Consider the following 24676-nt stretch of genomic DNA (forward strand, 5'->3'; position numbering starts at 1 on the left):
TTGGATGCAGGTCCTTGCCTTTCATGGCTTGGAATACTTCTTGCCAGTCCCTTCTTGCCTGTAAAGTCTCTTTGGAGAAATCAACTGACAGTCTTATGGGAAGTCCTTTGTAGGTAACTGTCTCCTTTTCTCTTGCTGCTTCTAAGACTCTCTCCTGTTTAATTTTAGGTAATGTAATTATGATGTGCCTTGGTGTTTTCCTCCTTGGGTCCAGCTTCTTTGGGACTCTCTGAGCTTCCTGGACTTCCTGGAAGTCTATTTCCTTTGCCAGATGAGGGAAGTTCTCCTTCATTATTTGTTCAAATAAGTTTTCAAGTTTTTGTTCTTCCTCTTCTCCTTCTGGCACCCCTATAATTCGGATGTTGGAACGTTTCAAGGTGTCCTGGAGGTTCCTAAGCCTCTCCTCATTTTTCTAAATTCTTGTTTCTTCATTCTTTTCTGGTTGGATGTTTCTTTGTTCCTTCTGGTCCACACCGTTGATTTGAGTCCCAGTTTTCTTCGCATCACTATTGGTTCCCTGTACATTTTTCTTTGTTTCTCTTAGCATAGGCTTCATTTTTTCATCTGGTTTTCAAACAAATTCAATCGATTCTGTGAGCATCTTGATAACCAGTGTTTTGAACTGTGCATCCGATTGGTTGGCTATCTCTTCCTTGCTTAGTTGTATTTTTTCTGGAGCTTTGAAGTGTTCTGTCATTTGGGCCTTTTTTTTTGTCTTGGCGCTTCTGTTACCTAAAGGGGCGGAGCCTTGGGTGTTCCCCGGGGCGGGGTAACGCGCTGGTCGCTGCTCTTTGATGCTGTACGTGGGGGAGGAGTCCGAGAGGGAGCAATGGCGCTTGCACTGATCTCTGCTGGCTTTCCGTCACTTCCCTCGCTACCCACAATCAAATTGGGCCCCTCTGGTGCTGGTTCCCGAGTGGGTGGGCTTGTGCACGCCCTAGGCCCCTGTGGGTCTCTCCAACGACCTCTCCTGTGAGGTTGGGAGTCTCTCCTGCTGCCGCCCCAACCCCCACGGGCGTTTTCAATCAGAGGTCTGAGGCTTTATTTCCCCGCGCTGGAGCCCTGGGTTGTGTGGTCTGCTTTGCTCCCCACTGTTTGTCCGGTTTATCTGTGGGCGAATGTGGGGCCGCACGGTCTGCCAGTGGTCAGACTGCCTGCCCCGTTCGTCCCACACTCCGCCAGTCTGGGTCCCGCCACGGCAACGTGAGTCCTCTCCGCCCTGGCTGCCCGTCTCCGCCCCTCCTACTGGTCTGGATGAATGTTTATTTTTTATTTCCTTGGTGTCGGACTTCCTTGCCATTCGATTTTCTGTCAGTTCTGGTTGTGCGAGGAGGCGCAGTGTGTCTACCTACACCGCCATCTTGGTTCTCCAATTAGGAGTATCTTGATGGAGTTTCCTGGCGAGGTGGTGAGGTTGGACTTTTTCCCAGAAGCACTGATGAAAAAAGAAAGATGTTAAGAGTTCTCAGACAGTGACTGCCTGGGAAAGACAGACAGCAACAGGGAATCTGGGGCCGGCAGGGAACTTCGAGAAATAGAAAAGGCATTTTTTAATAGTCATTATTTTCAAAAAGATTTATTTATTTTTAGAGAGAGGAGAAGGGAAGGAGAGAAACATCAACGTGTGGTTGCCTCTCGCACGCCCCCTAATGGGGACCTGGCCCACAACCCAGGCATGTGCCCTGACTGGGAATCGAATCATGGACCCTTTGGTTTGCAGCCTGCATTCAATCCACTGAGCCACAGCAGCCAGGGCTTGGGGTTTTTTTTTTTTTTTTTTTAAACAAGGAAAGACATAGGAGCAGGGGTGTTGTGGGAGTAAGTTTCCCTTTAGAAAAGGAAAACAATAGCTAATTTAGGGAGATTGTATTTTGTTCCTTTTGCTTTGTCTACATTGTCTTTTGGGGGTTGCGCCTGATTTTACTAAATAACTAACATATAGGTCTTAGCAATGTGCAAAAATATTTTTATATATATTGTCTTGTCTAACATTCACAAACTTTCCAAGTATTTACTATGACAATTGTACACAGCAAGGTTAAGAAAGAGGGAGAGACTTAATATTAGGTAACATGTTGAGAAAGCGACAGAAATAAAACTCAAGCCCGAATCTTCTGAACTTCATTATATACTCTTGACAACAAAGTAGCTTGAAGTTAATTTAATCTTGTAGAATGTTAAGATGAGCATTTTATTTCTGTGGCTACCTTTGGAACATCATTTTCTTATTTTCTTATTTTCTCTAATGCTGCATGCTTGGGAGTATTTACTCAATGTCAACTGGTAGTAAATAAATATGGGAAAGAGGAGAAGCAGGGAGAGAAGAAAATACTTGCTATTCAGAACAGCATTCTTGGCTCAGAAATTTGAGATTTAGTCACTAAAAAATGGCAAGCAGATAAAGCTGGCTTCTTTTGGTCCCAGCAGGCAATGGAAAACACTAAAGCGAGTCCTGATCTCCATTCAGGGCGAAGGCAGAGCAGCTTCTCTATGTTTTCCTGATTGGGGGGTGGGGGGTGGGGAACAGAGGCATAGACAGTGCATCTAATAATGAAGAGCACACTCCGGAGAGCCTATGGCATCCTTACATCAGATTAAATGAGAAAATGACGTGTGCAAATGTGCTGAGCGCGATGTCAGCCACAGATGAGCTTTTCAGTGAATGTTGCTTCAATTTGAGACGTATTTCTTTCCTAGAACTCCCTCCTTAATACCTTGTGATTGAAAACAAGTGTTTTTTCCTCCTTTTATTACCATGGTCTGATGGGGAGAGACTAATGAATCCAACGAACCTACCCACCTGGGAGCCTGGTGTGCAGTGTTCCTGCAGGCACCCTACCATCCTGAGGTTTGCCCAAAGGGAAACTGTCATGCAGCCACACTGAAATCCCTGTTGCCTTCTTCCTGCACACGCAGACAAAATGATGGGGATTTTTCATGGGGATTGCAGGGAGGAGCTGGATGATTGGGAATGCTTTTTAACTCCTCTTCTCCACCCCTTTGGGAACAGAGTGGGATGCTATGCTGTGTTCTTTGTTTGCCTCTTTATTTTATCCCCAATTCCAAGCACCTTCCTACCCCTACTGGTGTGTATATAGGTCAGCACATCCTGGCCTCATCCTAAGAAGTGTCTTGTAATCTGATGCTATCAATACTCCCCTCACCCCTTCTGCCTCCTGGAAGGTGATAAGTGGTGGGGGGATGGAGCTGGTTAAGGATCCCAGGAGGGACAAGATGAAGAGGGATGGAAAGAAAAAATATCAAGAAAAAAATATCACCATTTAAAAAATTAGGACTTTTTTAAAGTGAGATGACTAAGCCATTTTAGACACATGACTCATATACTGACTTCTACCCCTTCTTCCTCCAAATGGTTATGAAAAACACATACTTGGAAGATTTTAATAAAATTATGAGTAATGCTAGATCATTATAATTCCTGTTTATGGAGGACCGCAGTCCAATACTGAATTGCAAGAGGCAAATGAATCCATGTTTCTAGGAGGTCTTGCCATGTACAAACATCGAGGAAGAATAATTTGGCTGTTTTTGCTTGTTGCCCTCTCCTTGTTGCCTTTTCTCATTTTTTCCCCTAAGACTTCATCAAAGTTATATAAGCATCGAGGTTTTTGTGTGTGTGTGTGCGTCTCTCTTAAATCATTTGTAATCTATAGGTTCTTCTCCCCTTCCTTGTAATTTATTTGAATAAACAGTATCGTTTTTTCCTAGGGTTCCTCACAGCCTAGATTCTGCTGCATGTGCCCCTTGGTATCCTTTTACACTTTCCTCCATCCTCTGCACTGGTTGGACCTAGATTTGCCTGGGCTGGTTTTGATTTCGTCTCCGGAGGAGACTAAAGCTATCCATCTGCAGGTACTGGCCCAGCTGGACGTTAAAAGGCGAAGCTAAGTCTCCAGCCAAGCTGCTTCGAGTGACAAAGATGCTGATTACAGGCGTCGGTCAATTTCTGCAAAGCTGGAGACAGAGGGCAAGGGACGCGGTTGGTCTTCTTCCCACGTGTGTAACAGTTACAGACACAAACCACCTGCGGGCCGGGGCCTGGGGCCGAAAGTCTAGATTAAAGAGCCAGGCATTTGCTCTAGTTCTGAAAACCCCTAGTTCCTGCTCCTGCACTTTTTCCTTTTCCTCTTTCCCCAGACAGCTGGTTTTGCTTCCTTTAGCTGATGCGTGTGTGTGTGTGTGCGCGCGTATGTGTACAGGCCTTTGTATCTAAATTTTATGCCTGTGTTTTTACTTTTGGTTTTTCAGTCCCGGTCACGTTTTTTACTACAGGATATGAACACTTCATTCTCCTTCACCTCATTCCCATGGCAGCCCCTTTCGGTCTCGCTTTTCAGGATAGTTGTATTGTGGTGTCGGCTCAATCAATATTCAGTGTTTAAAATATCGTGACTGATGTAATGAGAAATACATGCTTGGTCCCTGCCTCTGGTTCCTGATACGAAACTACTTGAACCCTTGTCCTTCCCCGTGTGATGGGGGTGCTAGGAGCATCTTTTATGATGACCCTTGGATAGCACAGGGATTGGGGGTGCCACCCCACAATGGTTGAAAATCGCGGATAACATTTGATTCGCCCCCAAACTTAACTACAGCCAGGACTTAGCAGCCAGGGATTCAACCAAACTGGGAATCCGCAGCTGGGAATCTGCTGTGGCCAATGCGAAAATACTGATTTCAATCTGCGGCTGGGCCTCCGAGGCCGGGAATCTGCGGTTGGCAATGAGGAAATAAATGCTGCGGTCTCTGCGCGGTTGCTGAGTCCCCGGCTGTGAAACCCACGGGTGTGCACGGTGGACGGTGTGTGTTGGGAACAAACCGACCAACGAAAAGCGTGTACACGTGCACCTGGCCAGTTCAGACCCGTGTTGTCCAGGGCCCAACGGTATCTGGTTTTAGACTCCAGTTCCTGACGCAAGAACTTACAAAGTCCGTGGAATCAGCGGAGTGACAGTAGTAGGGTCTTTTTGTTTGCTGGGGCCTGGACTTTCCAGAAAGACCCAGGTGTGGAGGCTGGAGAAGGGCTGCTGATTGAGTGAATCGCACCTGTGGCCAATGAGCGAATCAATCACACCTACGTAAGGAACCGCCATAAAAACCCGAAATGAAGGGGTTTGGAGAGCTTCAAGAAGAGTTGCTGAACACGCCCAGGTGCTAGAGTGGGGGACGGGACCCCAATGTCACGGAGCCAGAAACTCCCCAGTGGAATGCTTCCTGACCTTGCCCTAGGTACCTCTTCTTTCAGAACAAGTGTAAGTAAAGTGTTTCTCTGAGCTGATAGCAAATTACTGAACTTGAGCAGGGAGCACGGGGACCCCAAGTTATAGCTGGTGAGTCGGAAGTGCAGGTGACTTACGACCGGTGTCTGCAGTGGGGGCTGTCATGTGGGACTGAGTCTCGAACGTGCTGTCTGCACGGAGTTGGAGGAGTTAGTGTCAGAACTGAAGGGTTGGTGCCTGGAGAGCTGCAAAATTGTTTGGCGTGGGAAAACCCCCCGCACTTCGTGTGTCAGAAGTGTGGCGAGGAGAGAAACAAATTTTCTTTTCCTGATGATGTAAATGCTATTCTGGCTGGAACTACGGAGTTAAACAGTTACTTTTTCTTGCCTGTACGCATTTTTGTTTTTGGTTGGATTAATTAATTGCCTTTTTTGGTTTGCTTTTGCTCTCAAACTCTTCATCCGTGGTTTAAATCTTTCTCAAGAATTTTGGATGCATCCGGCATCTACGATTTTATGCGCCTGAGAAAGTTTCTGCTGGAGCCTCTCTTGCTCCAATCTGGACCTGTCCCCTTGAGGTGGTCCTTTAGATGCGTCCTTGGTCTTTGCCTCTCTCAGCCTGGATCCTGAATGACTGTACCCCGTGTCTGCCTTTATCACTCTCTAGCTCTGGAGGAATATGTTCTTCCTCCCAGAAAAATAGTGCATAAAAATAAACTTTCTTTGAGACTTGGCTTGTCTGAAAAGTTTTTTTTTTTTTTTTTTTTTGCCCTCGCCCTAAAGTCTTCTGATAGAGAATTCTAGGTTAGAGATAATTATTGTGTTGCCTTCTAGCTTTCAAAATTACCTTTGAAAAGTGTAAAACCACTCTAATTCCTAATATTTTGAATTTGGACTCCCCCCTCTGTAGAAACTTGTAGGATCTTCTCTTTATGCTCAATATTCTGAAATTTTATGATGATGGGCAAGATACTTGGAGGGCCCTTTTAATATAAAAACTGATGTCCTTTAGTTCTGGGGATTTTTCTTCAATTATTTGATGACGTTTTTCCTCCCTTCTTTCTCTTTTTAGAATCCCTATTACTTGAATATTGGATATCTTGGATTGGCATTCTCGTGTTTTTCACCTACTTTTTTTATTTCTACTTTATTAAATGAATTTATTGGGGTGACATTTGTTCATAAAACCATACAGGTTTCAAGGGTAAACTCCACAACACATCATTTACGTACCCTATCATGCGCTCACCACTCAAAGTCAAGTCTCTTTCAGTCATCATTTAGTTCCCTTTGCCCTCTCCCACCTCCCCCTAGCCCCGTTTCCCTCCGGCAATCACCATACTGTTGTCTCTGTGTGGGTGGTTTTTTTTAAACCCCTTCACGTTTTGTACCTAGTCCCCCAACCCCACTCCCCTCTGACAGCTGTCAATCTGTTCTCAGTATATATGTCTGTTTCTATTTTGTTAGTTCATTTTGTTCTTTAGATTTCTCATATGAGTAAAATCATATGGTATTTGTCTTTCACTGTCTGACTTATTTCACTTAGCATAAATACTCTGTAGTTCCATCTTATGCTGTTACAAAAGGTAAGATTTCCTCTTTTTTATGGCTGAGTAATATTCCATTGTGTAAATATACAACTTCTTTATCCAATCATCTGCTGATGGGCACTTGGGCAGCTTCTAAATTTTGGTTATTGTAAGTAATGGTGCAGTGAAGATAGGGGTGCATATGTTCTTTCGAATTAGTGTTTTGGGTTTCTTCAGATATATTCCCAGAATTGGAATCGCTGGGTCTTAAGGCAGTTCCATTTTTAAAATTTTGAGGAAACTCCATACTGTTTTACATTGTGGCTACACCAGTCTGGATTCCTACTAACAGGGCACAAGGGTTCTCTTTTCTGCACATCCTCACCAATACTTGCCCTTTGTTGATTTACTGATGATGGTCATTCTGACAGGTGTGAGGTGGTAGCTCATTGTGGTTTTAATTTGCATTTCTCTGATTAGTGACATCGGGCTTCTTTTCATACACCTATTGGCCATCTGTATGTTCTCATTGGGGAAGTGTCTATTCAGGTCCTTTGCACATTTTTTAATCAGATTGTTTGTTTTTTGGTGTTGAGTTCTTCATAAATTTTGGAAATTAACCATTTTTCAGGTGTATTATTGGCAAATATGTTTTTCCATTAAATGAGTTGTCTATTTTGTTGATGGTTTCCTTTGCTGTGCAAAAGTTTGATGTAGTTCCATTTGTTTAATTTTTCTTTTGTTTCCCTTACCCGAAGAAAAACATCAGAAAAAAATATTGCTCAGAGAAATGTCTGAGATTTTACTGCCTATGTTTTCTTCTAGGATTTTTATGGTTTTGTGACTTACACTTAAGTTTTTAATTCATTTTGAGTTTATTCCTGGGTATGATGTGATGAGGTGGTTTAGTTTAATTTTTTTTTTTTTTTGCTTGTACCTTGTCCAATTTTCCCACCATCATTTATTAAACAGACTGTTTTTCCTCCACTGTATGTTTTTGCCTCCTTTGTCAACTACTAATTGACCATAAGATGTGGGCTTATTTCTGAGCTCTCTATTTAGTTCCATTCATCTATTCACCTGTTTTTATGCCAGTGCCATGCTGATTACTGTGGCCTTGTAGTATAGTTTGATATCAGGTAGTGTGATCCCTCCAATTTTGTTCTTTCTGAAGGTTGCTAAGGCTCCTCAGGGTGTTTTGTGGTTCCATATAAATTTTTGGAACATTTGTTCTAGTTCTGTGAGGTATGCCATTGGTATTTTAATTGGAATTGCATTGAATCTATAGATTGCTTTTGGTAGTATGGGTATTTTAATGATGCTAATTCTTTTTCTCCATGGACATGGTATATCCTCCCACTTATTTGTATCTTCTTCAATTTTTTTCTTCATTTTTCTATAAATTTCTGAGGACAGGTCTCTTACCTCTTTGATTATATATATGTCTAGGTACCTTTTCTTTTTTTGATGCAGTTGTAAGTGGGATTATTGTTTTAGTTTCTCTTTCTGATAGTTTATTATAAAAATGCAGCCAATTTCTGGATATTCATTTTGTATCCTGCTGCTTTACTGAATTCATTAATCAGTTGTAGTTTTTTTGGTGGAGTCCTTATGGATTTTTTAATATACAGTATCATGTCATTTGCAAATAATAACAGTTTTACTTCTTTTTCAATCTGGATACCGTTTATTTCCTTTTTTTTTTTTACTGTATTTTTTTCCCATTACCTTATTGAATATCTTTTATTTCTTTTTCTTATCTGATTGCTGTGGCTATAAATTCCAGTACTATGTTGAATAATAGTTTATCTACTTTTTCCCCTCTACCTTCTGAGATATTTCATAAATTTTACATTTCAACTCTTCTGTTGAGTTCTAAGTTGCAGATATCATATTTTTAATTCCCAAGAGCTCTCCTTTAAACATTTTTGAGAGGTCCTTTTAAACAACATCCTGTTATTTAATGTGGTTTTGTTATATTCTTTTAATTTTCTGAGACTATTTTTGGGGGGAAAGTTTTCTTCTCCTTGCATTGTTTTTCCTCCCAACAAATAGCTATTTTGTTTCTTTGTTTCATGGTTTTCATCTTCCATCTTTTCTCAGATGTCCCTAATTCATTGTTTTCTGCCCAGGTTGAGTGAGGGTGGACAGGGTGATTGGACACTCTGAACTAATGGATGGGAGTTGTTGACCATAGGCTTCACTGTAGAGTGATTGGCTGGGCCAATTATTTGAGGAATCACTGATGTCAGTTTTTTAGATCTTCCTCTTAGAATGTTTATATTCTTGGAAAAGACTATACTCAACTCCTACCTGGAGAGTGAAGGCCTGGGTGCGTGTTCTGGAAGGCAAGTGTGGGAAAAAGCATTTGTTCACTGAATTTCCTGTTCTCAGTAAACCTTGGCCTCAAGTGTGTTTGATATACATCCAGCTCAGAAATCCTGTTTGGCTGCTCCAGAGAATAAAGACACCTCTCCTAGAAAAAGAAACCCCCACTCCCCACTATCCCCTCCCCACTCCCCTCTGGCTATTGTTACATTGTTCTTAATTTCAATGTCTCTGGTTACATTTTGTTTGGTTTTTTCTTTTGTTGATTATGTTCCAGTTAAAGGTGAGATCATATGGTATTTGTCCCTCACTGTCTGGCTTATTTCACTTAGCATAATGCTCTCCAGTTCCATCCATGCTGTTGAAAAGGGTATAAGCTCCTTCTTTCTCTCTGCTGCGTAGAATGTGTAGAATGGGGGAGGGAGGTGGGATTGGCTGGGGTGGGAGGTGGGATTGGCTGGGGTGGGGTGGAGAGATGGGGAGAAAATGCAGACAATTGTAACTGAATAACAATAAAAAATTAATTAAAAATAAGGAAAAGTCAGTAAAAAACCCTTGTGACATTTATAACAATATGAATAATCTAGTTTACTCATAGAGTAGAGAGTTATACAGCACTTGCACTGAAATAAAAAACAGCAAACCACTTTTTTCCCATAAAATTTAAAAAAAGAAAAGAAAAAGAAACCCCCAGTCTTTTCCTAGGGTGGGGCAGTAGTGTTTGCCCAGAAAAACAAGAATGGAGACATGATCTGGGAATTTGCATCTTAAATGGACTTTTAATCAATTTTTACCACTTTTTCTCTAGAAGACTCTTCTTTATCAGGTACTATAAATCCTGAATAAAAGCCAGGTTAGTTCTTGACTTTCCTGCTGCTTGCATAGGGTACAGTGTTCTCAGTCCTGCTGCGTTTTTGACCACTACTTTCCAGTTTTCCAAAAATCTTCCCCTCATTGTCTAAGTTATTGTGGATTGCTGCCTTGAAGTTAATTTCTAAATATCCCTTTACAGCCAATTAGCAGAATTTTGAGGGCAGTGAAAAAAGATGCATTGATTGAATCTCTTTTCTCCTCTCAGTGACTTTTGATTGAGGACAGCAGTTTTATATTTGTTTTTGCTTTTGCAGCGGGGTCCTGTGTGTAACTGAAATCTCATGCAGACACTCAGTATATAAAGTACCATAGATATAAACAAAGCTCTTCTGTTTGAAGAAGGGATGGTTTGAAAATCGCTGATTTAGAAGTTGGACATGATAAACCCTTCCAGCAGATGCTAGACATTCAAGTGAAGATTACAGCATTATAAAGGAATATTGGTTTATTCCATTAGAGATTAATTTAATTGCCTCCAATTGCACAAATGGTGTAAGACAGAGAAAAAGCTTGTTCTAGAAGTTTTTGAATTGAAATAAAATTGGACTCTAAACTTCCTTGCAGTCTAACTTTAAAATGCTCTTTTTTATTTGAAAGGAAAATGTGTAAACTTACCTGATTATTGAACAATATTTAACTGTGCTTTCACATTTTCATAATTGAAAATGTTGGAAATTCTCATTCACTTTCAGAAAGCTAAAATTCTACTTTATACTGTTTTATTGTTAGATCCAGTATTTTATCCAAAATTATTTACCTGAGTATATGACTGAGAGGAGGTCTATAGGGCCAGAAAAATAAATATTTAGAGCTTTTTATACATGAAAATGATCATTAAATTTATATATGATTTAGTTTATATTTATGTGCAATCTAGCCATTAAAAACATTATTTCTGCCCAGTGTGGCTCAGTTGGTTGGAGCATCGTCCCCCTAACTGAAGGGTTATGGGTTCGATTCCTGGTCAGGGCACATACCTAGGTTGTGGGTTCCATCCCTGGTCCAGGTGCAGATGATCCCCAGTCTGGGCATGTACGGGAGGCAACCAATTGATGCTTCTCTCTCCTTTCCTGTCTCCCTTCCTCTTTCTGTAAAAGCCATTCAAAAATGTCCTTGAGGATAAAAAAAAAAAATTCTTTTTAAAAATCACTTCCTTCTTCCTTTGCCTTTCCCTGGCAGACCATCGGTTACCTGATGAAACTGTGGAAATAGGTGGGAGTAGAGTAATCCCCCTTATCTGCAGGGGATACTTCTAAGACCCCCAAGTGGATGCCTGAAACTATGGGTGATGTTGAACCCTATGTACTGTTTTTTCATATACAAACGTATATACTTTAGGGCTTCTCTTTGGCAAATCCAAGTTTCTAGCATCACTAGTCTTGCACTCTGGGGCCATTTGAGCACAAAGCACTGTGATACTGTGACAGTCGACCCCAGATGACTTCTAAGTGACCATGGGCTCGTCCTGTGTACAGGGTGGAGCGTGGACAAAGGGATAGTTGACGTCCTTGGCAGGATGGAACAGAGTGGGATGAGATTTCATCACACTATTCAAACAGCATGCAACTTAAAACATGTGAATTTTATTTCTGGAATTTTACATTTAATATTTTCAAACCACACTTGGCCGTGGTTAACAAACCACACAGAAGCAAAACTGAGGGTAAGTGGGGACTACATATTCACATGCTGCATATCACTCAAAGGTCCAGTAAAGAATGGCCACCGAGATTTACAAACCCCGCCATGTGCATATGTGTTTTTACATGTCTGTAATATGACCCAATTGGTTTTTAAAGGTAATAAGGGGGAATAAAACAAATGCGTGAATGGAAACCAAAAAAGTCCTTTACTAGTAGAGAGAACCAAGTACAGATGGGTCTTTTCAGAAATGTCCACTCAAAATCTGACTTGCTGCTGTAACTCGTTTGACACCAGCACCGTTTCTCAGAGGACTCAGATATTGCCCTAAAAATACTGCCATTTGTGCTATAGGAAAGGATTCATCAGCTTCATCTGCAGGCATGAGACACCTTTAGAAAAGAGACCGTCACCCGAACTCTTGTGAGGAATTCCTAGTATTTTGGTGGCTATTGCAAAGTGGAAGGACTCTTGTGGGGTGGGGGGAAGGAAAGTCTTGTCCTTCTTGTGGCCTCTTTTGGTGGCTGACTGTGAGTGGGATGTGGACCTCTCTAAGACATATCTGGTGGAGCAGCAAGGGGTGGACCAGCGGGTGCCTGAGGAAGGGGACTCTCAACTTCTTGTGGAGGATTACTGAAGCAGGAGAAACCATGGACTCTGCAGAGAGCTGTTATTGGTAGAAAAGGAAGTCACAGGACTGTGTCTGGCAAACTGTGTGCTTCGGTGATGGTGCATGTCACGTGGAGGTTGCATGTGAGCACACAGGAAATACTCGCTACTTGGACCGCAACAGGGCGTGTATGCCACGGCCTCAATTTGCTGCTTGATGACATCATGAAACTGGCCTTTTGCGAAAGGGTTTGAAGAGCTGAAATGTTGTGAAATATGCAGAAGCCACACGCTGCCACTGTCTTCAAGAAGCCAGATGACAAAATGCAAATAACTCAATGAAGCCACTGAAGCTAAGCTGCAAAACCAGTGATTGGATTGGATTATCTGCTCTTTGATAATCTGTGGAAAGCTCACTGAAAATGAAGCAGCTCTCCAAGCAAATGCTGCATTTGAGAGGCAGCTGGACCTCTTTTTCCTGAGGTCTCCACTGTACACATTTACCCTTTTTGCATTTCTGTGTGTGTGTGTGTGTGTGTGTGTGTGTGGTTTCTTTTTTTGGTGGCCTATACAGGGTTTTTATTTCTCTTTAACCTTTCACACTTAGACCTCTCACCTGTGGAATCTCAAGTGAGACCATACAAAGACATGTTGGGGAGGGGGGAATGTGACTCCAGGATCTTCGACAACAGAAGAGGGGACTCCCTTCGCTGGTTCTCCACCCACACCTCTGCTTTCTTCTATTCTCCCCTCTCCCTTCCCTGTCTCGCCTTTTGCTTTTCCTCTTTTTCCATGCATAGGCATGCCTGCCTTTTACAACCTTCCTTCTCTGGGTCTTTCCTCATGGCTCCCTGAGCCGGGGTTGGCTGATCTGCGGCAGTGTCACTCTCTGTGGTTGGTGGTGGAGGCAAAATGTAACACCTGTGAAATGACTTGGTAAATGGCAAGGTTGGTTGGTATTATCTTATCTTAAGCATTGTTAATTGTTAAAGCATGTGGCTTGTTCTACATAAAGCAGTCCCTCCCCGTGGGCTTGTTTGGGGCGCTGTTCCGAGTTCTCCTTGACATACCACTCATTCTCGCTTCCCGGCTCCTACTGTGATGCCTGTTGGTGATGGCCCCTGCTCCCTGTCTCTGCTTTTCCCTTCTTTTCATGATGACTTATCTACTACTTTTCTCACTTCCTCAGAGCTTTATTAGGAAAGGATTAATTTTGGTCAGTTTTCAGTCACCCCTGGAACCTCTATTTTGTTCACATTTTCTAGCATCTGGCTCTGAAAAAGAACAGGCAAATACAGCTTATGCAAACAGAGACAGGATGCCTTTGAGCTGGGAGTGATTTGCCTGCCAGGGGAAATGATGGGGATCCTCTTTCCAAATCCTGAGGGTCTGGGGGTGTTTGCTGGCCGCTAAGCTTTTGCAGGAATCCAAGGAGAGAGCTTTCTGGATCTCTGGTCTCAAGAGAGTGGCTCAGCCAGAGCGACTGGTTCCCCTGTGGATGTGTGTCAGCACTCTCCGGTAGAAGCCGAGTCTAAGCAGAACCTCCCCGGGGAAGGTGTCCTCCTGGCCTTTCTTGGTCTCCGTGGTCATCTTCTTTCTGGAGTCATTGGCTTCAGTGTTTCAGAGCAGCTTTGTGGTTGCTGTGCTTGGCTGGGAGTGGGTGTGGCGCTAGACACTGCCCGCAGGTGATGGGACTGTGGCCTTCCTGGCTGCCTCCCGCTTCGGTCTGCATGGGGTGGCCCTCCTGAACAACCTCCTGGCCTCCCTTGAGTTTTGTTCCAGAGTTGACTATTTCAACATTCCCTGGGTCTTCACTAACACTCTCACTTTGGCCTACTGCCCTGCCTGCCGTCTTCTACTGTGCAATGATCGCATTCTCCTCCACCTCCTCTTCTTCCATCTCAAGGGGAGGATTTCTCCATTAATGCTCAGGCTGCTGCTGAGCGACCTGACCCTATCTGGTCTGACGGTCATCTCATCAGCCATTCAGAATACAATGCTGGTGCAGATAATTGCCTCCCCAAGTTCCCATGAAAACGGCACTCTGACTGATAGAATACAGACCTTCTATGGGCACGTTTTCCTACCTCATCTAGCGCTGGTGGCCTTAGTTCCACTCCTCCTGTTCCTGGCATCCACCCTCTTGCTCATGTTCGTTTACGTGAACCCTCCGCTGCAGCCAAACTTGCCTTATTCCCTAGACAATAATCACATCTTCCTCTCCTTACTGATGCCTTGCCTCCTTCCTTCCCATATACAAGGCGGCATCTTTGTCGTCCAACCATGAAGGGGCTGCTGCTCTGAACTCTTCTGAGAATTCTTAGGATGGGAGTAGGATGACACGTGACATTTAGAACCACAGGCATTTAGATTCCTCCCTTTTTTAATCCCCCTGAGACAGAGTACTGAGTTGAGTGTTTTCCCATATGGAGAACTTACTTAGGATTCCTACCTCTACCCCTCTCATGGTTTCACTTACAAAGGTTAACAGTGAACATTTTCACATTCTCAGACTCGGTTTCCACTTGAGAAGATCAATCTGAATATGAGAAAGCCAAATGCACCAAACAAACAAAAAGCACAGCCAAAAGAAATCACCATAAAACTCAATGTGTGTTTTAAATACAAATGGTTATTCCCCCTTTCCAGTAAATGTCTGTGGTTTCCGATTAGTGCGTGAAAGCACTGTAAGAGCGGATACCTCCTTCATTGTTGTCCCTGGTGCCTTTCACAGGGTCGTTATCACATACAAGAAATGCTTAATAAGTTGTTTTTAAATGAACAGAGGACTAGCTGTACACATTTCCCATTGTATCAGCCAATGAAGATGTGGGAGGTAGATGGGAGCAGATGAGTTTTCCATATTGAGGATTTTGTGGCTGGCCAAACTCTACAACGGAGAACCCAAAGTTTGCCTCATTGCTCCTAGTTCCAGCAGGAAACAGCTCGATGTCATCCAGAGGAACAAGGGCAGGGGAGAGAGCAGCTGGGAACTCTATTCCCTGGAGATTTGCATCAAGAAAGGCAGAGTGAGTGAGTTACCTTAGTTCACTTCCTTTCCTTTCCCCTGGAATGCGGTGATCACTGTAGAGCTCAGCCTCTGTGTTGGACCTTTGTCCCAGGTGGACTAGGAACCGGAAAGGGATGCTGAGTGTTCTTTACTCTGTTCTCTCTTTGTGGGGTCCCCTGCCTGGAACCGGTGAGACAGGATGCCAGTCAGGAGGTGAGTGTACTATGGGATACTCCCTCACTGCCACATTGCTTGCTCCTGAGCGTTCAATATTGCCATATTTGACTCAGAACAATTTCTGCAACACGTTAATCTGCTTACTCTCACCTGAGTGAGTCAGCACTCACCTGATTGCTGATTGATTGATTTATTACTTGTTTGTAATAAATTGCTGACTTGTTTGTTTATTTATCACTCTTTGACCTCATTCCTATGGAAAATGTGGCCTTTGCTTACTCTGCGTTCCTCTGGTTAAAGTAGATGGCCTACCATTTGGTTCACTGGACCTGTGCTGCTCCCCTGATGCGCTCCTGGATTCTCCTAGGACTACTTTTGACTGCACAGGATAGATGGAATGAAAGACAGCCATTATAATAACAGTTGTTATCACCTTAGTTGCTTCTCATGCGTGTGCAGAGATTTATGGTGTCTGCAGGGGCACACCCTGTGGATTTCCTTACCAGCTGCCAGCAGGTAGAGGGTCATGGCTTAGGTGTCAGCTTTAAGAAGTATCAGCTGCTGTGTAAGGGACGCCAAATGGGAGGGCCTGATATATTATCCACATCAGTGTTGACACGGGCAGAAAACTGGCAGAGAAAGCGCAGGCAAATTTGCGCGCAGGTGGGAGGACTTTTGAATCCGAGCCTTCACATTATTTGCATCCATCCTGAGAAGAACTCTTCACCCTCCTCAGACAGCCCGCATCCGCTACTCTGTCCTCTGCATTTGGAGCAGCTGGAGGGCCACTCATCATCCAGGACCTTTCAGAGCAACTGGGCAGGAATAGACCTTGAAGTCTTGGCACCCACCTGGTCCACAGGAGAGATGCATGGGGCATGGTTCCGGGACTTCCGGTGATGGATGAGAGCCGTCATCTTGGATATCGCTTCATTCCTTCTGTGTCTGGTGGCCGTGGTGAGCAACGGATGGATCACTGCAGCACCGGGCGTGCAGTGGTTGCTACGGAGAGCGCTGTCACCTTGTGATAAGTTACTGATCAGTGTGGGGGCCTCTGCTTCTGTCTGCAGTGGGTGGTGATCAGTGAGAGAATTTGTTTTCTTGTGTTCAAAGGCCCCCCTGTACAACCCTGTACTCCAGTTCCTGGCCTTCCAGTGGGACTTCTTAGATGCTGCCACCTTCTGGTTTTCCAGCTGGCTCATGTCTTCTACTGCGTGAAAATTGCAACCCTCACTCACTGGTCTTCCTCTGGCCCAAGCAGAAGCTGTCTGGGCTGGTTCCATGCATGCTGCTCAGCTCTGTGGGGCTCTCCATCTTGAGCACCATCTTATCCTTCATACACAACCAAAACATATATCAGAAGTATTTCAGGAGAGGTCTGCAGTCTTGGAATGTCACTGGGGACGCTATTAGGAGAACATACGAGAAATTCTACTTCTTTCCTCTAAAAATTGTTACCTGGACAGTTCCTACTGTTGTCTTCCTCTGTGGCATGGTTTTGCTCTTCACATCTCTGGGAAGGCATGCCAAGAAGAGCTTCCTGTCCATCTCGGGCTCTCACGCCCCCAGTGCCCAGGCGCACATCAAGGCTCTCCTCGTTCTCATCTCCTTTGCCATTCTCCTCACCTCCTCTTTTCTGTCACTGGTGCTCAGTGCTGCAGGTATTTTCCCATCTCAGGAACTGAAGTGGAAGGCGGTGGCTTATCTGTGCACAGCGGTCACCCCATCATCCTGCTGATGAGCATCCCCAGGCTGAGAGCTGCGCTGGGGAGGGGCCGCTCCTGAAGGTGGGGGGTGTCTTGAGTCGCCATAGATGAAAACCCTCAGAGACTCGAATGCAGAATGTGTGGGGACACTCTTTTTTTAGTGTCTTTGTCACATTTCGTGGTGAGGAGAAGAACTTCAGTGCAATAGGAATTCCGAGGTGAGATTGAAGGTCCTGAGACAGGGGCTAGGGTTACTGATTTCCACTCAACAGGGTGTAGCTGCTCCAGCTGTGGGAGTCCCTGGGACTCGATGTGGCTAAGAACCATCACAGGGAACTTTGACTTGCCCTGTGATGTAGCTCTTGGTGTTCAAAGTGATCCTTCTGCAAACTGGATGTGAAGCCCCTGACGCATCGTGCAGTGTTCGTCTGTGGGGTCAGACTAGAGAAGATTTATGCAACTTCAGTTGTCCTCTGGCTTCATGCTGTAAATCATCTTTCCCTTTTCATCACTTAAATGTTTTCCAGCCATCTCCTGCAGGGAAGCTCTCTGTCCTTCTGAGCAAGCATGCCTGATGTCCGAATTCCCTTCACAGAGCGTGGTGGAGTTCCTGCGTGTGTTCGGTGGGGAGTGTTATCTGGGCCTTATGGTGTACTTATTGTTTATATTCTCCTCTACAGCCCAGTCTCTTAGTCGGTTTTGTCAATGTTAAGGTCCACGGACCCAGATGTGGTTTCTTTTATGTCCACATTGGGACCTACTGAAATGTTGACGTGGAGAGTTTCCTCTACATCGTCTGACCTTCGAGATTTAAGAAGAACAAGAGTCCTGGCCTGGTTTGGTGAAGGATGGAGACCGCTTTTCTGCCTGTCACAGATCTTCTCCGACCATCAAACTGGGATCCCTAAACGTGCTCTGTTGGCTTTAAAATCTCCCAGCCTCATTTCCTCTGTTCCCTCCCCTGCCCATCTGCACTAGGAGACACACCCTGCTTTTGGCTTTTCAAGATTTATTTTCTGGTCCCCACTCAAAGAGCCCTTCTACCCTAATCTGCAAACTTTTCCTCTTTATTGTCCTTCCCTTCTTCAACAAAGGTACCTCTTTTTTCCTGGAAAAAAAATCCACTTGGCTTTCTCACCCGCTCAAGTGATCATTCTACTAATTAGTCACTTGCCCAGAGTGCCCCCACCCCACGGCCCGTACAGTCCTCTTCCCTCTGCTCCCCATTCTGTTGGCATGTGTTTCTAAAGCACACGCAGGAGATCCTGAGACCTCTCTGTGATACTATCCTCCACCCTCATCCTGCTGTGTCTCTGTAGTATTTGCCTCTCTTGGTAACAAATTATTTCTTTAAAAAAAAACTGGCTACAAAAACTTTTACAAAAGTAATAACTGATGTTGGTAGGAGATATTTAGAAAAGGAAAGTAAATACCATCCATACTTGCCCATCTGCATGTCCTCCTGAATGGCTGACTTCTCTTGGCTCCTGCGATGCTGCGCTGGGGTCTCTTCCCTGGCCGGCAGTGCTTCTGTGTCTCCCCCCTGCTCCCTCATCCTCCTGTGTGGTTCTCCTTAGCCAGCCCTCTTTTGTCTTTCAGGTTGGTCTGCTCCTGTTCCTTGGGGTTTACATGCACTCACATAGCTTTAGTTATGACCTTCACATGAATCATTACCAAAGCCTTGACCTTCCTCAAAACTCTAAACCTGTGTTTTCTTTCTGTTGCTGGGCGTTTGCACTTGGTGGTACCGGTGAGCACTTCTAACTCAGCAGGTGCAAAAGTCTGTCCTCCTCCTCCTTTCCCCCCACCAGCCCCTCCACGGCTCAGTCGGATCTGTTTCTTCTGTTCTTGATATCCAGTGAAGCGGGCTTAGAGTCTCTGAGTCAGTTTTCACTCCCCACTCTAAGTTGAGTCCTCTGCCTAATCAGCAACTTGTCTTCAGTTGCATGTCTGTTATCTGTCCTTTTCTTCCAGTTCCTGTGGGCGCCATTTTACATTAGACTGTCCTCCTCTCTGCTTAAACTTCTTCACCACTTGCTCCATCACACTGTCCTCTCCCACCGCTCCCCACCCCATCGAAACTACCGTCACTAGATGCATGTGCTGACGGTGTGACTGACCATTGCACCCACACCTCGTCACCTCTCCTCCTCTCAGTGCTTATCAAATAAGGCATGGCCCCTAAAGTCGTCATTTAAGGACCTCCACAATACGGCAATAATTGTGTTCCTCGCTGCTGCCATTCCAGTAGAATCCTATTTGCAACCGAACTTGGATGATTATTGTTTTGGACAAACCTGGAGATTTCTCCCTGACATGCGGACATGTGCTCTTCACATCTGTTAAAATTCTGTTTAATCCGCACCCCTGCTGTTTATCTTTTAGAGGTTAATTTATATGGCTCCTCTTCAGGGAGCTTTTCTGGATGTCCCCCCCACCCCAAGCTTTGCTGTCTCCTACCTTTGAGTGTCACTTGGGTGTCACTTGGTTGTGACACGGATTCTGCTTTGTGGTGGGATGATCTGTATTTTGGCTTCATTCTCCCCAGCAGATTTTGAAGTTCCCGAAGGTGTGGGCCGCCTCATAGCCTTCCACGTGCTCCTAGAAGCACTAATAACTACAGTTTGTGCTCCATAGAACCGAAATGACCCTGCTGCACCTGGGACCCAGCTGTGAGCACCTGCCCTGTGGTCTGTGTGTTTATCTACCGACTACATTTTGATGCTTATGCTTGATTTGCATTCCCTTCACAAGTCTGGCTGGCTTGTTTTTGGAGGTCAAACTTATATTCTGTTTCTCTTGACTTATGTACAATGTGGAAATAATAAATGGGGAAGTGAGAGTAAAATTTGCCTGATTTTGCTGTGCCTTGACTTTTGTTCTTTCTTGAGCATTTATATGTTGCTAAGCAACTGTGAACCGCAAGCTTTCAGCCCCTTCCTGTGGGAATCTAAGTGAAGCCTGACTTCTTCCTGTTAGTTACTGACCCCGGCTCCCTTTCCAAAGAACCTGCTATAAGCTTCTCTGCTCCTTCCAGTCCTCACCTCATTAGCCCAGGTGAACAGAACATCCGAATGAACAGTAATCTGAATGAACGCCCCACACATCACCTTGGAGCTTGAATACATGGAAAATAAAAGAAAAGCAGGGTTTGTTTTATTTTAAAAATACCTAGTAGCTTATTATCACTAATTTTGCCTGTAGTGTAATGTCATCATGCTTTATGATGGTATTAGTAACAATTACTTGTGAGTGCCTTCTTTGTGTGAGGCATGGGGCTAAACAATCTATTTACTTAAATCCTGTCTATACTTAATTCTTAAAACAATACTGCAGAGTGGAAGCTGAGGCTTAGAGTTGTCTGCCAGGGAACGATAGACTGGGGGTACTCCAGTGCTATATAATTTAAAACAGTGTGATATTGATGTGGGAGTAGGTGAGTCCATACGGCTACTACAATTGGAAAATTAAAAAATTTAATTAGAGCCAACATTTTATCATAAATTCCAGATAAACTCTAAAGACAGATGGTCTTTAATTTAAGTGTTATGTAATTCTTAAGAGACCCTCCTTTTCTGATAACTCAGTTTGCCTAGATTTCGTTCCATGAGGTTCTGCAGACAAGGTGGCCGTCCTCGCCCACCTTTAGTTAGTGTCATTGTACAGTCAAGTGTGCACACGGCCCAGCTCTCACAAGCCAGGGAAGCCCTGTTTCTTATGCCTTCTTCAAAAACTTTTTAATATATATTTTTAAATTTATTGATTTCTGGAGAGAAAAAGGGAGGAAGGGAGAAAGAGAGAGGGATTTGTTGTTCCACTAATTTATGTGTTCATTGGTTGATTCTTGTACATGCCCTGACCCGGGATCAAACCTACAGCCTTGGTGTGTTGGGACAAAGCTCTAATCAACTGACTTAGCTGACCAGGTCTTTCTTTTTTTCTTCCTTCCTTCCTTTTAAATGTTTTTTTAAAAATTTTATTTATTTTTAGAGAGCGGGGAAGGGAGGGAGAAAGAGAGAGAGAAACATCAATATGAGAGAAACATTGATCAGTTGCCTCTCCCAAGTCCCCAACCTGGGACCTGGCCCTCAACCCAGGCATGTGCCTTGACTGGGAATTGAACTGGTGACCTTTGGGTTTTTGGGACAATGCCCAACCCACTGAGCACAGTGGCCAGGTATGGCTAGGGCTTTCTTAGGCCTTCTTAAGTAATACTTGAAATATCAGGTCATAATGGAAATAACTGGCAAATTGACTATAGAAAAATTTAAACCACTTTTTTTTAAATGAAAAGATACTGTAAATGTAGGAATCACTGAAGTGTTTTTTCAATTTTAAAGTACATAATAGGAGGTATGTATGTGATCGGGGTCAACTTAAGTAAAAATGAATAGTTAATTCTTTTTTTATTACATTAGAGCTTAATTTTCCCTACAGTTTGAACCCTACTCTAGGTATCTCTTTTATGCTTATACAGACAATAAAATACCTTTTATTTCTCTTAATGTTTCTTCCCCCAAAACTGTTTGTTAATGGTGTTATTCATTGTGAAATAATGAAAAGTAGGGGATGGGGACCTTTCAATTAAAATACTATACTGAATATTTATCCTTTATCACTTATTTTTTAAAAAAATATCAACTGTAGCAATTTTCAAAGCAGTAAAGCTAGCACAAATGGTCAAAAGAATTAGAAACTTTAAGTATAAAGGAAGAGACTATGAATCATATAAGAAAGATGAAAAATAGAGTACCAGTAACCGATTGTCAGAAAATATTTATAAACATTTTTCATAGATAAAAGACAGTATCTTTAATATTCCAAGAGCTTCCTCAAGTCAATAAAAAATACAAGCAAGCTAATAGACTGGTGGTTAAATGAGAAAAATAGTACCTAATGCCAAGTAAAATGTGAAAAGGAGCTTATCACTGCTGTTGATCAGGGAAATGAAAATTAAAAAAACAATTAGACTTCTGCTATAAACACTGCTGCATAAACCATGATGTTCCTCTTCTTTCCCTGGCGATTATGTTAAAGCAGTAAGAAAATTGAAAAGGACTCTAAAAACTCCATTTTCAGTGAAGCTAAGAGATAATCCACACATTTCAAATTACGTGAAATCACTTCCAATCCCAGATGAGATCAGATGGAGTCCAAAGAGAAAGTGAAAAGAAGTATAAAGAAGAATCAGACAGCCCAGAGGGGCAGAACTCAAATTCTAGCTAAATATACTTTCTGCAGAAAAAAAAAAAAAACCTCACCCTGAAATGCAAAAAGCTCCTTCATATGCCTGTGTTCATTATCTATTGTTGTATAACAGATTGTCCTAACACAGAGTGCCTTAAAGCAACCTTTGCTCTAAACTCCTAGCCAACCTATAAAAGTAACCTATAAAAATAAGGCTAATGTATTCTAAGGTTATTATGGAAATTGAAAGAAGCCAAAAAAGAAAATAATGAAGGTAGACAAGCTCTGTCATACATTAAACTGTAGTTACGAACCTCAAAATTTAAAAAGCGTGTGTGACTATATCCCAGTAGGATAGTCCAGAAAGTGAATACATATAATATGGGAATTTAGTGTAAATTTAGTATAGATAAAAGTGATATTTCAGATCAGAAAAATAAATTATTTAATCACTGATATGGAAATAACAGAATGGCCATCTGAAAAAAAAATTATGTTGGCCTACCTGAAACCATATACCAGTATAAAGTCCAAGTAGATCAAATACAGTATTTTAAAGTTAACAAAGAAAAAATATAATTACTGAGAAAAAATGGGAAGATGAGGATTTTCCTAAAGCCTTGGGGTGTGGAAAATCTTTTAAACTCATAAAAAATAAAATAATAAAATAAAAATTAGATTGATCAATTAAAATGTTAAAATTCTGCCTAGTAAAAATTCATAAGAAATTTACAAAATATGTAAAAAGCTTGAAAAATATCTGCATTCAAAATGAAAGTTTAATCTGTAATTATAAAGAGCTTTTAGAAATGATAGGAAAATGATCAACCACCCAAAAGTAGAAGAAGAGTAAATAATGAAAATATGCAATTCACAGAAAAGGAAAATGTAAATGGTTCTTAAACATGTGAAAGATAACCTAATTTATAATAAGAAAAATGAAAATTAAAAATGGTATTGAGAGACCATTTTCTAGCTATCCATTTGGCAAAACTTCTAAACTTTGATAACACTTTGCCCAATTATTGGGGAAATATGCTCTCTTACACATTGCTAATGGGAATACAAATTAATGCAATCTCTATGAAAGGCAATTTGGCAATTCCTATGAAAGTGACTAATGTATGCACCCTTTGATCCAGCAGTGCCCCTCTAGAATGTCGGTCTGTGTCAGTGAAACCGTCAGAGTCCGTTACAGGCTCTGCAGGGAAGGGGTGACCAGCTTCTCAGATAAGGGGGGGCAGTTGCCTCTATTGGTAAAGAAGATTCGTCCAAATTTAGGGGTTCAGGTTTCTAGCAATCTATACTCCAGATCTCCCAGATCAAACTGAGTCTAAATTGATCCCTGAACCACTTCTGTTTTGGGCCCAGCTTCTCCCCCTGCCCTATCTGTGTCTCAGTTCCTTACAGATTCTTCCTGGAAGCAGTTTGTCAGAAATAAACTTGCACAAGAACTTCCATCACAGGATCCATTTCTAGAGAGACTGATCTTCAGACTGTGTTTCTCCCATCTACACTTGTACATCCCTCCTTGAAACATCCACACGGATGTCTAACAGGCATTTCAAACTTATATCCAACACTGAACTCCTGATATTTTCTCACCCCGACATGCTTCTCTGGCTGTTCTTCCTGTTTCAGTGTGGCGACCTCCTTCTTCCAGTTGCTTTTACATCTCACATTCAGTCACTTAGCAACTCGTATGCAAAGCCACTTAACCCGGTGCCAAACCATTTCTAGATAGCCTGCCTCAGGGGTGGGGTTTCCTGTGCAGCAAGCACCTCCTTCACTGCAGTCCATTGAAAGTCAGCCTTCTACATGATGGTTTGGAAAAAATTAAGGTTAGACTTGTTAACTTTCAAAATGAACCTGTAATTCTACCACTCATCAGCACCTCCATTGCTCCTACTCTGGTGCGGGCCACTGTTAGCTCTTGCTTGGATTATTGTAACTGGAGACAGCCAGGAAGTGGCTAACTGGTTTTCAGCTTCCACTCTCATTTGCCTTTGCTCTATTTTCAACATGTCAGCTATCAGGATCCTTTAAAAATGTGTCCTATCATATCACGTCTCTGTCATCATTCTCCATGTGCTTTCAACCTAGGGTAGGAGCCTAAGTTTCGTAATGAACTAAAATGCCCTCTGTGATTTCATGCCCCCCCACCCCCTTGTATCTCTGAAGTTATCTCCTGCTATTCCACTCTCCTCTCACACTGTTCCTGCCACGTTGGCTTCCCCAATGTTCCTTGACGATGCTCAGCATTTGTCTTCCTCAGAGCTTTTGCATTTGCTGGTTTCCCTGGTTGGAAGGAATTCTCTTCCCCAGATGTTGGCATGGCTCACTCCCTCACTTCGTTCAGGCTTTGGCATTGCCGCTC

At 43.0% G+C, this 24676-nt stretch overlaps 1 protein-coding gene and 1 long non-coding RNA gene across 2 annotated transcripts; one reads left to right on the forward strand and one right to left on the reverse strand.

Moving 5' to 3' along the window:
* Window positions 1–726: 726 nt before the first annotated feature.
* LOC139441013 (uncharacterized) lies at window positions 727–19766 on the reverse strand. Its single transcript, XR_011651386.1, has 3 exons — window positions 19573–19766; window positions 10947–11081; window positions 727–1435 (listed from the first exon to the last, which is right to left on the reverse strand). It is a non-coding gene; the product is annotated as an uncharacterized lncRNA (long non-coding RNA).
* TAS2R60 (taste 2 receptor member 60) lies at window positions 13579–17191 on the forward strand. The gene is given in 6 exon segments (XM_071221834.1): window positions 13579–13606; window positions 13742–13852; window positions 16317–16604; window positions 16607–16642; window positions 16645–17121; window positions 17124–17191. Coding segments are annotated over 6 exon segments (1008 nt in total).
* Window positions 19767–24676: the final 4910 nt, after the last annotated feature.

The sequence above is a fragment of the Desmodus rotundus genome, chromosome 6 (genome assembly GCF_022682495.2).
Source record: "Desmodus rotundus isolate HL8 chromosome 6, HLdesRot8A.1, whole genome shotgun sequence".
NCBI lineage: Eukaryota > Metazoa > Chordata > Mammalia > Chiroptera > Phyllostomidae > Desmodus > Desmodus rotundus.